Source organism: Marmota marmota, unplaced genomic scaffold, assembly GCF_001458135.2.
Source record: "Marmota marmota marmota unplaced genomic scaffold, marMar, whole genome shotgun sequence".
Lineage (NCBI taxonomy): Eukaryota > Metazoa > Chordata > Mammalia > Rodentia > Sciuridae > Marmota > Marmota marmota.
In genome coordinates this window covers 44297585-44315000 of record NW_025999900.1, presented here as the reverse complement: position 1 = coordinate 44315000, position 17416 = coordinate 44297585, and the positions used below count along the sequence as shown (strand labels likewise).

Here is a 17416-nt window from a genome sequence, read left to right as displayed (position 1 = left end):
ACCTTAAAGGCATTATGCTAAAAAAATGAGAAAGACATAAAAGGACAAATATTGTCTGACTTAATTTACATGAAGTCCCTAGAGTAGGAAGATTCGTAGAGACCCAAAGTAGAAGGTGGTTATCAATGTCCAGGACTGAGAAGAATGGAGAGTTATTGTTTAAGGACACAGAGTCTCAGTTTAGGATGATGAAAAGTTTTAGTGATAATGGCAAAATCATTAAATATGAAGGTACTTAATGCTACTGAATTACATAGTTAAAAGTGGTTAGAATAGTAAATTTTATTGTTATGTATGTTTTACCGAAGTTAAAACTTTTTTCCTCCTTCTTTTTTTCTTGAAATAGCAGCTTGAGTTTCTGAAGTCAAGTAAAAGCTTTTTTAAGTCTTAAATTTCAATATTGTGTAATAAGATTCTATATACACTGCATCCTTAACTAAATCTAGGAGGCTACGACTTGAATTCTGTTGACCTCTTCTTTTTTATGTTCTTTACCTTTAGGTAGAACTAGACCTGGAAGTTTCCAGTCCCTTTCTGATGGTAAGGTATATCTCTTGATTGCTGTGGGAAATGTTTCTGATCTGGCATTCAGTCTGATAGGGATGTTGGGACAGGTGGTAATTAGATAACCAGCTGAACTTTTTTCTGAATCTACCACCATTGTTAGAGATTTTTCTTTTTTTAAGAGAGAGAGAGAGAATATTTTAATATTTATTTTTTAGTTTTTTTTCTTTTCGGTGGACACAACATCTTTGTTTTGTATGTGGTGCTGAGGATCGAACCCGGTCCGCACGCATGCCAGGCGAGCGCGCTACCACTTGAGCCACATCCCCAGCCCCAGAGAATTTTTTAAAAAAATATTTTTAGTTATACATAGACACAATATCTTTATTTTGTTTATTTATTTTTATATGGTGCTTAGGGTCGAACCCAGTGCCTCACATGTGCGAGGCAAGCGCTCTGCCACTGAGCCACAACCCCAGCCCCTAGAGAAATTTTTTGATGCTAAGTAAGGAGGTAGAAGTCATTCAAGCTACAGAGACAACAGATAACTTCTTAGGGGTTTTGTCTTGGGGAAGAACTGAGATCTACTTTTGGCCATAAAGATAGTTTGGGAGGCTACAAGTCTGAAAATATGTGTGTGATAGGAAACAGCAGAGGAAAGGAATAACTAGAAACAGGACTCCGGGTGCCTTTTTGAATCAGCTGCCTATTCTTTTTCAGCTCTGTCGGACACACCTGCCAAAAGCTATGCTCCAGAACTGGGGAGGCCCAAGGGGGAGTATAGGGTGAGTTATTTTTAATATTGATGTGGCTGTACACAATATAAAGTACCTTGACCTATGTTACCTTGCTTAACTTCCCCAACTCTCCAAGCAGATATTACGGTTATATGTTGCTTAATGACAGTACATGTTCTGAGAAATGCATTGTTAGGTGATATCACCATTGTGCAAATATTGTAAGGTGTACTTACACAAACTTCAATGGTAACGGTGTATTATACACCTAGGCTGTATGGTATAGTCAATTGGGTCTAGAGTTTAAAGTTGTAAAGCATGTTACTATACTGAATACTGTAGGAAACTGTAGCACAGTGGTTAAGTATTTGTGTATCCAAATGTATCTTGTTCTTCTTCTTATTTCTTTTTTTCAATGCTGGGGATTGAACCCAGGGCTTCCTACATGTTAGGCAAGCACTCTAACACTGAGCTATACCCTCAGTCCTTTAAACGTATTTAATATAGAAAAGGTATAGTGTAAGTACTTACGAGGCAGTAGGAACTTTTCAGTTTCATTATATAGTCATATGGGATCACCATTGCCTATGCAATCCATTGTTATTTATGTCATTCTATAGCACATGACTGTATTTTAACACCTCTCCCCCATCTTTCTAACCCTGTATTATAGATAAGAAAACTGGGTTTCTTAACAGTAGTGCTTTCTTGGGGTCTCACAGCTGGGGAAAGGTGGAACTTAGACTCAAAAATCTGTATTTTTCAACTCAATCCTAGCATACTTTCCTTACCCATTATGCTGACTTTGTGTGTGTGTGTGTGTGTGTGTGTGTGTACTGGGGATTGAACCCAGGATCACTTAACCATTGAGCCACATCCCTATCCCTTCTTTGTATTTTATTTAGAGATAGGGTCTTGCTGGGTTGCTTAGGGCCTTGCTAAGTTGCTGAGGCTGGCTTTGAACTCACAATCCTCCTGCCTCAGCCTCCCAAGCTTCTGGAATTATAGATGTGTGCCACCGTGCTCAGCTGTGCTGAATTTTGAAGGCTATACTTTGAAACTCATTGATCTCTCTGCAATCTGGAAGCTTGGTGGAGCTCATATTCTTATGAAATGTGTAAAAATGCAAATTGATTCATAGGAAGAAACTATATTCTAAGATAAAAAAAGGAACATGTCTCAAACTTCTGTCTTTCTCTGGCCAAAGGTATTAATTATTAAGAGCTCAACACTTGACTGTAACTGCATCTAGGGGTTAAAATCCTGAACCAGTAGGCATAGGGTTACCATGCCTGTGGTTCTTCCCTGTCTGATCCATCTCTTCCTGCCTGCATTGTCCCTGCTCTAGTTACTTCAGAAACTCTAAACAGCACCATCCCAGTTCTTCATTTTACTCATTGGTTTTCTCCCATAAACTGTTTTCCGCTTAGAGACAAGACAGAGTTTGAGGTGAGGAGCTGGTACACTGATAATTCTGATTCCTTAACTTCCTAGAATTCATGTGTTGCTAATATTCCAGGATTACAGCAATGAGTGGAGCCCCAGTGACACAGTACGACGCCTCCGGAAGGGCAAGGTGAGGGCACTGGAGAGAATTCTGGTAGGATTCTTTGGTAAGCTGGATATCTTGTTCCCTCAGGAAGGATATCTTGACCTCTCTTTTCAGTTTCCATTTGCTAAATGAAGTGATGTTGAGGAGGAAAATAAATCCACTAAAGTTGAAAATTAGTTGTACAATTTTTGACTTTATCCAGGGTTTAGTGTTGCTTTGACAGAGTAGAAAGTAAATAGAGGTGGATGATAGGAAAAAATACTTTGAGAGTGAGAATAATCTTTTAAGTTTTCTATGATCTGTTGTGTTAATTTTTGTATATGGTGTGAAATAAAGGTTGAGGTTCATTTTTTTTCCATATAGTTCCCCATTTTTTTATGGCACTATTTGTTCAAAAACCAATAATCCAGCTGGGGTTGTGGTTCAGTGGTAGAATGCTTGCCTCGCACTTGCGAGGCGCTGGGTTCGATCCTCAGCACCACATAAAAATAAATAAAATAAAGATTTAAAAAAGAAAAACCAATCCTCATTGAACAGCCTCAGTACCTTTTTTGAAAATCAATTGACCATATGTGTGTACATTTATTTCTGGACTCTTTATTCTAGTTCATTGATAAGTCTGTTCTTGTGTAATTACCACAGTCTTGATTATTTTAACTTTGTAGTAAGTATTGAAATTGGATACTTTAACTCTTCTAAAGCTTTCATTCTTCAACTTTGTTCTTTGCTTCCAAAATTGTTTTGGTTATTCTAGATCATTTATGTTTTCATGTAGATTTTTGTATCAGCTTGGCAGTGTCTACAAAAGAGCTGCTGGGAGTTTGATTTGAATTGCTTTGATTCTGTAGATTAATTACGGGAGAATTAGATTGTAATCATTAATGTATCAAATGACTCATAGATCTTAATGTAAGTGCTAAATCTGTAGAGGTGGAATTTTTTATGATCTTGAATTAGGCAAAGATTCATTCCTTACAACACAAAAGACCATAAAGGAAAAAAATAAATGGAACTTCATCAAGATTACAAACTTTGGTTTTTTGAAAACAGTATTAAAACATGAAAAGACTTAACCATTACTAGGAATAAATATTTGTAAAATTAACATATTATAAAGGACTTTTATCTAGGATAGTCCAATAAAAAATTGGCACAAGATTTGACCAGATACATCACAAAAAATGAGGGGCTGGGGCTGTAGCTCAGTGATAGAGCACTTTCCTAGTATGTGTGAGGCACTGGGTTTGATCCTCAGCACCATATGTACGTAAATAAGTAAGATAAAGGTATTGTGTTCATTTACAACTAAAAATATATTTTAAAAAAAAAGATAACATGAATGACCCGAAGAACGTGAAAGATGGTCAGCATTATAGTTATCAAAAAAATGTGAATTAGGGCTAGGGGTGTGGTTCAGTTGCAGAGTACTTGCCTAGCATGTGTGAGGCACTGGGTTCGATCCTCAGCACCACTATAAATAAATAAAAAAAATAAGTTACATCAACTAAAAAATATTTTTAAAAAAATGTGAGTTTGAACCATAAAATACTACTAAATCCCCAGTAGAATGGCTAAATTTAGAAAGACTGTGCATATTAAGTGTTGGGAAGATACAGAAGAACAAGACCCATATATGACTGGTGAGAACGTAAAGTTGTAAAGTTACTTCAGAAAATAGTCTGTTGATTTCCTTCTTTTTTTTTGTACCAGGGATTGAACTTAGAGGCGTTTTATTACTGAGCCACATCCCCAGCCTTTTTTATTTTTTAATTTGAGACAGGGTCTTGCTAAGTTGCTTAGAGTCTTGCTAAATTGCTGAGGCTGGCCTTGAACTTGTGATTCTCCTGCCTCAGCCTCCCAAGCCAGTGGGATGACAGGTGCATGCCACTACACCCAGCCTTGTGGTTTCTTATTAACATATACTTATTGTATGACCCAGTAATTTCACTCCTAGATATTTATAGTTCAAGGCAAATTAAATGTATGTTCATACAAAGACTTGGGCACAAATTTTCATAACAGCTTTTTTTTAAAATAAGCCCCCAAAATGGAAACCACACAGTATCCAATAAATGGATAAAGAAGTTGTGGTATATTCACACATGAAAACAACTAACCTAAACAGGAAGAAACTAGTGATACTCAACACAACACACAGCTTTATCTCTGAAACATGATATTGAGTGAGAGAAGCCAGTCACAGAAGAGTAAATATATGATTTTATTTTTGTAACATTTCTAGGAAAGGCAAACTCACATTAGCTGAAAACAGGAAAGTGGTTGCCAGGGAATGGGGATGTCAGAGCGAACGAGGGACCTTTTGGGGTAATGGAAATATTCTGACTTTGTTGTGGTAGTAGTAACGTGATTGCACATCCTTTTAGAACTCAGTGAACTATATATTTGAGTAAGGTAGACTTTATTGTGTATAAATTACACATTATTAAACAGCAAGTGATCTGTTGATTTTGTCAAGGCTTCATTAGCATTTTATAGGGCATTGGGCTGGACAAGAGAGGATGTAGGAGTCTCCTCTCTCATAGAGTACTGGGGACCATAGTGTAAATATAGAGACTCTCCTTGGGGACATTTGCTTTCATTATTGCTCATTTCTTACTATTAAAATGACAAAGGAATATAGGACACTGTTTTGGTTTTTGTTTTTCCTTATGTACTAATTGTGTTCTTATGTGACCAGGTCTGTTCACTAGAAAGATTCCGCTCCTTACAGGACAAGCTACAACTCCTGGAGGAGGCAGTAAGCATGCATGATGGAAACGTCATTACTGCAGTAAGTTGTGAGATTTTGTTGTTTCCATTGATTTCTGAAAATCCTGTCAAAATAGACTTTACCATTTTGGGTTTAAATGTCAAGTAAAAATTCTGGATTTTCCCCTGAGGTATAGGATTCTCAACAGTTTCTGCTCCAAGGCTCAGATGGTGGGACAACCATTGTGTGTGGAACTCTTTATTGTAACCCCCAAATCAGAAAATTGGCTACTTTATATAATATGTATAAGAAAATAGGGCTGAGGTTGTGACTCAGTGGTAGAGTGCTTGCCTAGCACGCATGAAGCACTGGGTTCAATCCTCAGCACCACATACAAAAATAGTTATAAAAAATAATAAAGTTTCTCCTTTAAAAATACTCAAATAATATCCTTTAAAAAATAAATATGTAAAATAATCTGAGAGAGGAGAGATGTGAGACCAAGGAGGTATCTCTCAGCTGCTGTGGGCACCACAAGGGGTCTCCCGAGGCACAGTTCAGTCCCAGATATCCATCACCTTTCTTTCCATTCCCATGGAGAGGTCTATTGTCTGTGTCTTGTAGAGATTCCTGAGTTGCTGACTTCATTCACATTAGGTGATAGGGGAAGGGCTTTGTATTTGAAACATTGCTCATTCTTTGTTCTTTTCCCTCTAGGTTTTGATCTTCTTGAAGAGGACACTGAGCAAAGGTGAGCGTGATTTGATGGACACCTTTAGGAGAGAATGGCATGCGGCTTTCATGCCAGAATTCACCATTATCAAATCTGTTTTAGAGACAGCTTGCGTGGCTGTCACTCGGAACACACATCACATCTCTGAGGTCATCCTTTAGGGTTACTACATTAATGACAAAGCCCCCTCTATTTATTGGACAGATTGTGGATGACTGTGTGTTTGAGGAAGTAAAAATCCATGCTAAATGCCTGCTCTGTGGGTTGATGAGAGCTGAAAGGCTATTCAAAAGCTCTGAGTTAATGTGAACCTTAGAGGCTTTGATAGGGTTGAAACTTAGGAGTAGGCCATCCTTAGTTTTTGCTTGCCTCTGAGGAGAGAATGTTTGGAAGGTGTTTAGGAGGCCAATTTCACACTTGAGTAATAAACTTTCCTCTTGTCTCCATCTAACTGTTTCTTCCTTTCTGCCAGAAATACTCTTCCGAGAGCTGGAGGTGCGACAGATTGCCCTGAGACATTTCATTCACTTCCTTAAGGAAATAGGGGATCAAAAGCTGCTTTTAGAGCTCTTCAGGTAAGAACTGATGATCCTCTGTTCAATAAACTTTACTAAGTACTTTTAAAAAGTACTCTGAGGGATACTAAGAAATGGAAGACACTGTCATTTTTCTGGAAACAATTAAGACAAGATATTGAAATATGATGGCTTAACCCCATGTACTGGGGTACATGACATTACAGCAGGATGGTTAAGAACCAAGCTGTAGAGTCTGACATACCTGGCATGAATTTAAGCTCTATTATTTAGCTTATAGAGTAACCTGGAGCAAGTTTCCAGACTTCTCCATGTATCAATGTTCACACCTATAAAGTGAAGACGATGGTACCTACCCATAGAGTCATGAAGATTGGGTTAGTTTTGAGACTTAGCATTTAGCATAATGCCTATTCATTAAGATTTTTTAAAAATAAAAGACCTAGATTAAATGTGTCTTTTATTAGTCAGCCCTAAGTGATGCTAATGAGAAATTCAGTAGAAGAGAAGAAAACATGACTTTCAGTCAGGATACCCAAGCATAGTCTCAAGGCAGTGATTAGGATTTGAGTTGGGCCTCTGAGGCTAGGTAGGTTTCTGATTGGTGAGAGATAGGCAATATCTGCTGGAGATAAAGGAGGGTGGGATGTGATCTTCTGTCATGTTTTCCTTCTAGTTAGTGGGACTATTTCCTGCCCTTGGATTAAAATGCATGGACATTTTATCCTTTCTTCAATATCAGGGAAGGGGTTGGAAACCTATTTAGGCTCTGTGGCTCAAGATAATTCTGGTTACCCAGAAACTCCAGAACAGTAATGAACTGCATTGAAGACTAAGGTGGGGAAAGCAGGTTACCTGATTAAGGTCAAGATTACAGATGGTTAACCAGGAATTTGCAAAAGAAGAGTTCCTGGAGGTAGGCTAATTTCTGACTCTTCCTGCCTGCCTTTGAAAGAAGCTTTATCAAGTATCACCTCCATGCTAAAGCATGGAGGCTGTCTCTTCAAAGTCAGGAGGATTCAGAAGACAAGAGTCCTTGTGTCTTAAGGCCTTACCTAACTTTTGGGGGAGACCAAATATATTGTACTCTGTACATAAAAAAGAACAATAAAGAATATATCTTTAAACAATCTCCAAGATTGATTTAATAGATTTATTTAATATTTTAAAAATAAACAAGGTTACTTTGGGCCAGAGTAGGTTTGGTTTAAGCTCTTTTTTTTGTTTTGTTTTGTTTTGGTTTAAGTTCTTATTACCCTGTAGTGCCTTCTTGTCCTTACATTTCATACAACTAGAAAAAACAGGAAAACTGATATGTGAACCACCAAGTGTTTTGAAGGGGTTGCTGGAGGTAGAAAGGCTTATCTTATGTATAGAACATTCACCCTATTTTTTGAGGTTATATGCCACATATCAATAGATAAAAATGCCCTGCTCCCTTCTGCTTCTTCCCAGGTTCCTAGATAGAACAGAAGAGCTTGCGGTAAGTGTGGCCTTTATTTCAGTTGGGGACCTATCTAATAGACATCTAAGCCAAAACCCAGTTTCCAAGATCCCAGACTGTCCTTTCCTTTGATATTGGTAATATCCAGAAGAGAAAGGCATCTAGGAAACCTGAAAACTTAAACCAAATGATATATTGCTTTCTTTTTCCATGCTCTTTTGGTTGGGCTTAAATCTTTTTTTTTTTTTTTTAAGACAGAAAGAAGAGAGAGAATTTTTTTTATATATTTATTTGTCAGTTTTTGGTGGACACAACTTCTTTATTTTATGTGGTGCTGAGGATCGAACCCAGTGCAGTGGCTATGTGCAGTGGCTCGCCTGGCATGCGTGTTACCACTTGAGCCACATCCCCAGCCCGGGCTTAAATCTTTAAAACAGATTTAAAGTGAATGAATACTGGACCAAGCAGTTTGTAATTTGTTTTCAAGTCCTTGTTTGTAGGAACTTTTGGGGTTTGGCTTCCTTTTTTTTTCCCCCTTGAAAATATGTCTTTTAAAAATTTTTTAAATTTCTTCTTTTTAGATGAATATGATGGTGAAGTGTATTTTGACATATTACACATATATGGAATTTATTCTAATAAGGATGGGTTTTGGCTTCTAAGACTAAAGATATTGGAAGCTAAGAATAAAAAGCCATATGTAGGTCAAGAAGAAAGAAAGGGCTTATCTTATGTATAGAGCCAGGTGTGTTGGCACATATATGTAATCCCAGCAGCTTGGAAGGCTGAGGCAGGAGGATCACAAGTTCAAAGCCAACCTTAGCAACTTAGGGAGACCCTGTTGTGAAATAAAAAGTTTAAAAAGGACTGGGGAACTGGGGAATGTGGCTTAGTGGTTAAGTGCACCTGGGTTCAATCTCTGATACTTAAAAAAAAAAAAAAAAAAGGAAGAAGAAAGATAGGTGTATATATCTTGGCTGAGTGTTTGATTGCCAAGTGTGATAATGGTTTCTTTGGCAGATTTTGACAATCATAGAATGAACTGAAATACAAAAACAAATCTGAAATTTTACCAAAAACTTAATTGTATTATTAAAACTTTAGTGAACCATTTTTTAAAGTTTGATATTATAGTGCAGCAATAGAATTTCTTAGCAATGTTGATAGCAGGATTATTCCTTTATCGTTGTACTGCATATCTGTGATGATGTCAGTGATACTCATCTAGCACATTTAATAACATTATTAACCTTTACACAGCAGAATTCAGGAAAATGTTTGTCCAATATTTTCTAAAAGGAACCTGTACTAAAATTCAAGCCATGGGAAAATTTGAAATATCTTTTATCTTAATCTACAAAAAATTACTGACAGTCTGTAGTAATCATTTGAAGAGCTTTTTGTTTCTGTTTTTAATCTTCATAAGCTCAAAACCATGAGGAACTATGTACAGTGGCACACATCTGTAATCCCAGCTACTCTGGAGGCTGAGGCAGGAGGATCACAAGTTTGAGGCCAGCCTTAGAAACTTAGCAAGACCCTGTCCCAAAATTAAAAATTAAAAAAGGGCTGGGGAGGTAGCCTAGTGGAAAAATACCCCTGGGTTCAATTCCCAGTACCAAAAAAAAAAAAAAAACAAAAACCCTAAAAACCCATAAGAAGGCTGGAGTTGCAGCACAGTGGTAGAGTGCTCGCCTAGCACATGCGAGGCCCTGGTTCGATCCTCAGCACCACATAAAGAGAGATAAATAAAATAAAGGTAATGTGTCCAACTACAACTAAAAAAAAAAAAAAAAACAAAACCATAAGACCATGAAGAATTTTCTTCATATAGCATTCTTGAAGAGTTTGGTTTTTTTGAAGTTTGATTATGAGAATAAATGTGTTTTTTATCTAGAATTTTTATCTAAAATTTATCATTGTATTGAATTGAAGATGATTAATCATGCATGTTGTTGTATGTAAATTTAGCTTTTTCCAACTTTGTACACTTTTGAAGTGGCAAAACTGATAATCTACCTTTAGTCCATTCTCCTAGGACATAAAGATTTCCCAAGTAGAATTTTTCTTGAAAAACTTAAGAAGAAATGGAATTGATTAACAAAAAATTAACTGTGGTTCTTAAAGGTACTTCCTTCAATATTAAGAATTCTGTGTACCAAATATTTTTCTAAGACTAAATTATGACATAAAGTGATTTCTATTATTTTGTCTTATATCATCATTTACATTTTTAAAAAAATATTTATTTTTTAGCTTTTAGGTGGACACAATATCTTTATTTTATTTTTATGTGGTGCTGAGGATCGAACCAGTGCCTCACGCATGGCAGGCGAGCACGCTACTACTTGAGCCATATCCCCAGCCCATCATTTACATTTTTGTAAACATTCTGTTAGCTCTAAAAGGATGTACTATCCTTCCTGAGGCCATTGTATTCTCTTAATTTTTGTATGTTTTTATCAATTTATTTTTCATGTCAATCTATTTATTTTTCACTTCTTGGAAGGTTAATGATTATTTTTTGAACATGTTTTTTTAGTCATTGATGGACCTTTATTTTATTTATTTGTATGTGGTGCTGAGAATCGAACCCAGTATCTCCCGCATGCTACCACTGAGCCACAGCCACAGCCCTGGAAAGTTAATGATTATGTGTAAAATTTCAGCTATCACAATTCTAATGATTATTGTATCACTTAATTCATAATAACAAATAAATCACTTAACTCATAATAACAAATACATCAGGGTCTGTTTGTTTTTTGTGGTACAGGGGAGTGTACCCTTGGCATTGTGCATGTTAAACAGGAATTTTATCATGGAGCTGTTTCCTCAGCCCTAATCAGGGTGCTTTTTAGAATTTCAAAATAGAAAATACATGAAGAGATTTTCTTTTGGAATTACATGTAAAACCTATAGTATTTAAATATGAATATGAGTAGTTAGCTGTGAGCAGTGAATCAGGATGCCATGCTCTGTTTGTGTTACTGATAGTGTTAATTGTTAGATATTTTACAATCATATTTAAGTGGTTGATCACTTATGTGATTAATCACATAATTGGTTAAGGATTCTAGAAATAAACATTTAGCATTTTGGCCTTTCAAAAGCTAAGACTGAAGGAAATAGCCATTATTGGTTGCATTACTAAGTCTAGAGCCAAACTTCAGCTAAAGCTAGGTGCTCTATCTACTTAGTGCTTCATTATAGATCAGCACTATCCAATAGAAATTTCCTGTGATGATGAAAATAGTCTATATTTCTTCTGTCCAATATGTTAGCTGCTAGTGCCTGTACCTTTTGAGTGCTTACAAAGCAGATAAGGCAACTGAGGACCTGAATTTTTAACTTACTTAATTTAAATTTAAACCAAATGTGGCTTGTGGCTGCCATATTGGACAGTGCAAGTAGAGATGAACCTACTAATGATTTTGTACCACTTTTGCCACTAATGATTTTGTATCACTCTCCCAACACATGCATAACCATTAGCACCCAGATGGATCTCTAAGAATGAAGAATTTGGTTTTAATTTTTTGTTTTGTTTTTTTTTTTAAGCATGGAAAAGTCCACTTATTCGGCTACCTTCCTCTTCAAAAGAGACAATATGGCTCCAAGCTTTTCTCTGTTTTTGTTTTTGTTTTGTTTTGTAGCTAACTCATTATCGAGAGCATTTGAACATTCAGGACCCTGAGAAGCGAAAAGAATTTCTTAAGACCTGCATTGGGTAAGTATGGGAGAGGAATGTATGCATACCTTTATATAGAGGGAATGAAGAGAATAAGAGGGTGGAATGGATACGTAGGGAGGGAAAGGCTGACAGTGAACCTCATGGGGTGGCACCAAAGGTCATCTTGTTTAGTGGATCCCAAATATTAGTTCCCCAAGTGTTTTTACTGTTTCATGGTAAAGTGAGAAAAATAAAGACAATGTAGAGAGTTTTTCCCTACACCTAAATTTATTTGAGATACTATCTTTTATTCTTGGATTTTGTTCCCACCTCTCCCCTCCTTTTTTGGTAGTAAAATGGTTGTAATTTTTTTAGATGATCTTACGTAATAAAAATGACATAACTTTTTATGGACCTGTAGACCTCATGCATTTTTGGGGGGTGTGTTACTGGTCCTTGAAACCCCAAAATCCAAGTATAAGCTTTCATCTAGAATATAAATCCTTGTAATAATATTGTTCCTATGCTGGCGTGCTCTGTTGTTAGAAGTAGTTCATTTTATTGTTGGACACCTCATTATTGGAAAGTGCTCCCATGTGTTAAGCTAAAACTTGCTTAACTCTTATCTTTCAAGTCAGGTTTACGTCTACCACTAGTCCTCACTTTTCCAGGTTCAATGTTCACAGTTGTTTCAGCCATTCCTCTTGTGACCTGATTTCCAGATTTCACATTTAGAAATTTGCATGTTAGTGGAATCTTTAATTTTACCAAATACTGAGCTGTGTCAAATGGCCTCTGGAAAACAGAAAAATCAGAGTAGTGCCGTAACAAACCTATTGCTGTCTCCCTTTATCTCTTATAAAAAATTCACTGTGGCTCACACTTATCTGGGATAGTGTAATTGAATTTCAGAATTCTTCCTGGATTGAGTGGAGTCGGGAGTAAGGCAGCACTTTCTAAAGGGTAGATCTATGAACTGAGAGTTTAAAATCTGGCTTCTATTCCTGGCCTTACCCATTGGTGTGCCACATGACTTTCAGGTAAGACACTGACCCTCAACTTTTTCGTATATAAAAACATGGTTTTGAAGATGGGACCTTTGACATTTGGGTAGATCTTTGTAATCTTTGCTAATCTACAAACCTATGACTGTGCTATGTAATTTATTGTTATTACTCTGCAATAAAAAAATGGGTGACAAATTTAAGTGCCCTTTAGGTGGAATTAAGCAGTGACCTGTGTTACAGAGGTTTATTGGGATGTGGATGATGGGCAGTTGGCTAGGTTCACTTACTAGCTTTGTGATTCACGCCCCAAACATCCAACTTCCAAAAGGTGAGGATTCTTATTCATTCTACATCAGAATCGCTTATTATTGTGTTTTTGGACTTTTAAGAATTCCTCTTGAATTGGCAAAATCTTAAATACAAAATGTAAGCCAAAGGTCTACTCTGTTTTCTGCTTTCTCTCTTCCTTAAAGAGGTGTTCTAAAGGTGAATTGAGATCAGATTTGTAAAGCACCGTGAGCCTTTGTGCTCACAGTGATAATTTGGTTGAGTTGAGTGTATTTCTTTTTTGCATAGAGAAAGAGGTACTAACCTTCTGGCCCTCTACCAGTTTGCCATTTTCAGCAGAAGATTCTGCACACATACAAGACCATTACACGCTCCTGGAACGTCAAATCATTATTGAGGTTAGACTTCTCATCTCTGTTCTGCTTTAGTGCCCAGGCTAAATGCCATTCAGCATCTAGGAAACTCTTATGCTCTGCACTTATTTGTCATTTCCTGTTACAGTCTCTAAAAGCCTTTTATTTCCTTTCTGTACACTATAGCCCCTTCCTCGATTGTTCTTAGGCATTCTTTTTCTTCTCTTGCTAACATGAAAGTATTTGCTCTTCATTCTGAAACTCCCATGTTATCACCTCTTCTGCAATCTTTTTATTCAGCTTAGATCCATGTTTTTTAATAGAATTTAACTGCCCTTTGGGATATCCTAAGCAATTTCTTCTTTTTCTCTTTTTTTGCTTCATTCCTAGGGTGGGAAACACAACTGCTGTGGTATTAAAGGTTTCCCTCCCTCTGCTCCATAGACATTGTGTTTTTTTCACTTGGCTCACTCCATCACAGGCAAATGATCGGCATCTAGAGTCAGCAGGACAGACTGAGATCTTCCGAAAGCACCCACGCAAAGCTTCCATCCTCAACATGCCACTAGTGACAACGCTTTTCTACTCCTGCTTCTATCACTACATGGAGGCCGAGGTACAGGCAAAACATGAAAGAAAGACCCACAAACTCTCATTGCCCAAGAAGAACATAGTTCAAATCCAGTATTTTGATGCATTCTTATAATAGTGAATGCATGTAGTTATCAGAAGTCTACCTGGAAGCTTTCCTGGCCCTCAACAAGGGTGAGCCAAGAGGGAAAAAATCTTACAGAGTTTGGCACCCTTGCATACCATGTTTTGTCTCTGGTGCTGGTTCCCATAGTAGTCTCTTCAAAGGCCCATAATTTCCAGTGGATTGCCATGGTATAGAGAGCCCCAGCAGCATGTCAGGTAGCTGTTAATCCTTCTTAAAAATGTTTTTGAAGAGATTTGGACTTAATGATCACAAGTGGATATTTCCCCCTTATTTGATTTTGTTGTTTGTTTGTTTTGGCACTGTGGATTAAACCTGGGAATATTTTACCACTGTGTTATATATTTCCATCCCTTTTTATTTTTGAGACAGGATCTCATTAAGTTCCTGAGTTGGCCTTGAACTTGCAATCTTCCTGTCTCAGCCTCCTGAGCTGCTCTGATTACAGGTGTTCACCACCATACCCAGCTTCTATTTGGATTAGCAGAAAGTTGGAAAGAGCACCTTCCTTTTTAATCCAGTTCCTTGATAAACTAGGTTGTAATAATTTCACTAAGCCCTCTGGAGTTTTTCTTGTAAATTAATTTCTGGGTTTAAATAGTTATAAAATGAGCTGTAGAGAGTCTGTAGTAAAAAGGAAAATGGGAGATTGGGTGATCTCATTAAAGTTGCTTTTTCCACTTTAATCCTAGGGGACATTCAGCAGTCCTATCAACCTGAAGAAGACATTTAAGGTAGGTACATATTGATCTGTGTTTTATATAAAAGTCATATCAGAATAACTACATGGAGTGGATTTGCTTGATAACCCTGTACACCAAGTTCTTTGCTCAAGGTTAAAGGTAAAAGGGAATGAATTTGTGGGAAATGAGAGAACTTGAACCAAATGGTGTATAGTAGTGCTGGGCCTTGGAAGTTAAGAGATTCTTGTTGACCTGAAAAATTTATTGACTTTAAGGGGTAGAATCAATACCATGGTATGTTGAGAGCCACAGCAGAAGGGGCCCCAGCAAACTTCCAGCTGCCGGCTGATGATTGGCTTACAGCGGCCCCAGCAACATCTAGCTGATTGGCTCCTCTGCGGTGATGCTCATTGGGCTGTTTCCCTGCCCTTTCAGACCACGGAGCTGCTCATTGGGGGACTTTTTTGGCTCCGCCCACGTGACCCAGCCAATCGGCCTCAAGAGCAGGAGGATTGTGGGAGGGGGAGAGAAGCTTGTGGGGGAGAGAGAGGCTTGTGGAAAGCCGGTGGTGGCAGTTGAGGCTCTGAGGGTTTTTCCTGAGAGGCTGTTTTGTTTGGCGTGTGTGGTTCTAAAAATAAAGTTAGTTTCTTTTGACAAGTGGCTCCTGATTGTGCCCAGCCAGACTGCGGCAATGGTATATTTTTCTTTTCTAAAATTCTCAAGCACCTCTATAGATACATTTTTTTTTTAAAGAGAGAGAGAGAAATATTTTTTTTAAAGAGAGAGAGAGAGAGAATTTTTTAATATTTATTTTTTAGTTCTCGGCGGACACAACATCTTTATTTGTATGTGGTGCTGAGGATCGAACCCTGGTCGCACGCATGCCAGGCGAGCGCACTACCGCTTGAGCCACATCCCCAGCCCCAAAACATTTCTATTTTCCCTTAATTTTTCCTGCTCTCTGATTTTTAGATCCCAGACAAACAGTATGTGCTGACAGCCCTGGCTGCTCGTGCCAAACTTCGAGCCTGGCATGACGTAGATGCCCTCTTCACCACAAAGGTAGGTGTCCTGGAATTGCTTTATACTGCTAAGGCCTTGGGAGAAAGAAGGGTCATCATATCATTTTGTAAGTCCTAGTAACTTTTTATTTTTTATATTTTTGGTACCAGGGATTGAATCCAAGGGCATTTAACCATTGAGCCACATCCTCGGCCCTTTTCATTTTTTATTTAGAGATAGGGTCTCACTAAGTTGCTTGGGGCCTCTTAAAGTTGCTAAGGCTGGTTTTGAACTCAAAATCCTCCCGCCTCTGCCACCCAAGCTGCTGGGATTATAGGTATGTACCACCATACCTGGCTCAAGTTACTTTTTGAACTTTTTCCCTCCAACCTTTTATTTTCTAAAATTTCAAACCTAAAAAAAGAGAATATACGTGGTCTTTACCACTTCAATAATTTATCAACATTTTTTGCCATACTAGCTAGCTTTTTCTTTCTTCTATATACATAGATTTTTTCCTGAGCCATATGAAGGTAAATTGCAGACTTTATGACACTTCTTTCTTAAATACTTAAGCATTAACTCCAGAAAATAGTCTCTGTCTCCAGAAAATTGACACTCATACAATAATAATATCACATATATTTGCTATGTATATATAGTCCATAATGAAATAATATAGTCTGAATTTATTTATTTATAGCTGTTTTTGTATTTACATGCTATTTGGAGCCAATTAAGGACCATGTATTGCTTTTGGTTGTAATTTCTTTACTAGTTTACATTTTTTGATAATTATTATATACATTAAGGAGTGACACATGGGATTTTGATATACATAGTGAAATGATTATAGTCAACGCAATTAACATCCATCTCACAGTTGCCATTTTATATATATGTGGAATAGTTCCTCAAATCCACTCTTAGCAAATTTCTAATATACAACATAATACTATTAACTTTAGTCCTCATGTTGTACCTTGGCTTTCTAGATTTATTTATCCTCTATTATTGTGACTTGTACCCTCTAGCCTGCACTTCCTCTGTCCCTTGAAATCACCGATCTCCATTTCTATGTATTTGACTTTTTTTTTTTTTTTTCAGATTACACATATAAGTAAGATCTTGCAGTATTTTTCTCTATGTGTCTGGCTTATTTCATTTAGCATAATGTCCCCAGGGTTCATCCAGGCAGTTACAAATGGCAGAATCTCGTTAAGATAGAGCACTGTCGCATTGTTTACGTGTGTGTACACCCATATACATCAGTTCTTTATCCATTTGTCCAGTGATGAACGCTTACTTTTTTTTTTCATATCTTGGTTGTTGTGGATAATGCTGTAATGGAGGAGGACGTGCAGGCGTCTTTATGAGGTGGTGAGTTTATTATCTTTGGCGTACACCCAAAAGAGGGATTACTGCATCATATGATAGTTTCAGTTTTGATTTCTTTAGGAACCGTCATACTGTTTTCCA

At 37.3% G+C, this 17416-nt stretch overlaps 1 protein-coding gene across 1 annotated transcript in view; it reads left to right on the top strand.

Annotated features, from left to right (window-relative positions):
* The window catches only part of Vipas39 (VPS33B interacting protein, apical-basolateral polarity regulator, spe-39 homolog), a 29460-nt gene that overhangs the window by 8043 nt on the left and 4001 nt on the right, over positions 1–17416 (top strand). Inside the window, exons 5-16 of the mRNA XM_015488348.2 lie at positions 502–540; positions 1225–1289; positions 2761–2817; positions 5492–5584; positions 6221–6254; positions 6709–6811; positions 8228–8255; positions 11873–11946; positions 13507–13582; positions 14019–14153; positions 14945–14986; positions 15908–15997. Of these exons, the coding sequence (XP_015343834.1) occupies positions 502–540; positions 1225–1289; positions 2761–2817; positions 5492–5584; positions 6221–6254; positions 6709–6811; positions 8228–8255; positions 11873–11946; positions 13507–13582; positions 14019–14153; positions 14945–14986; positions 15908–15997 (836 nt within the window). The remainder of the gene's footprint in view (positions 1–501; positions 541–1224; positions 1290–2760; positions 2818–5491; positions 5585–6220; positions 6255–6708; positions 6812–8227; positions 8256–11872; positions 11947–13506; positions 13583–14018; positions 14154–14944; positions 14987–15907; positions 15998–17416) is intronic.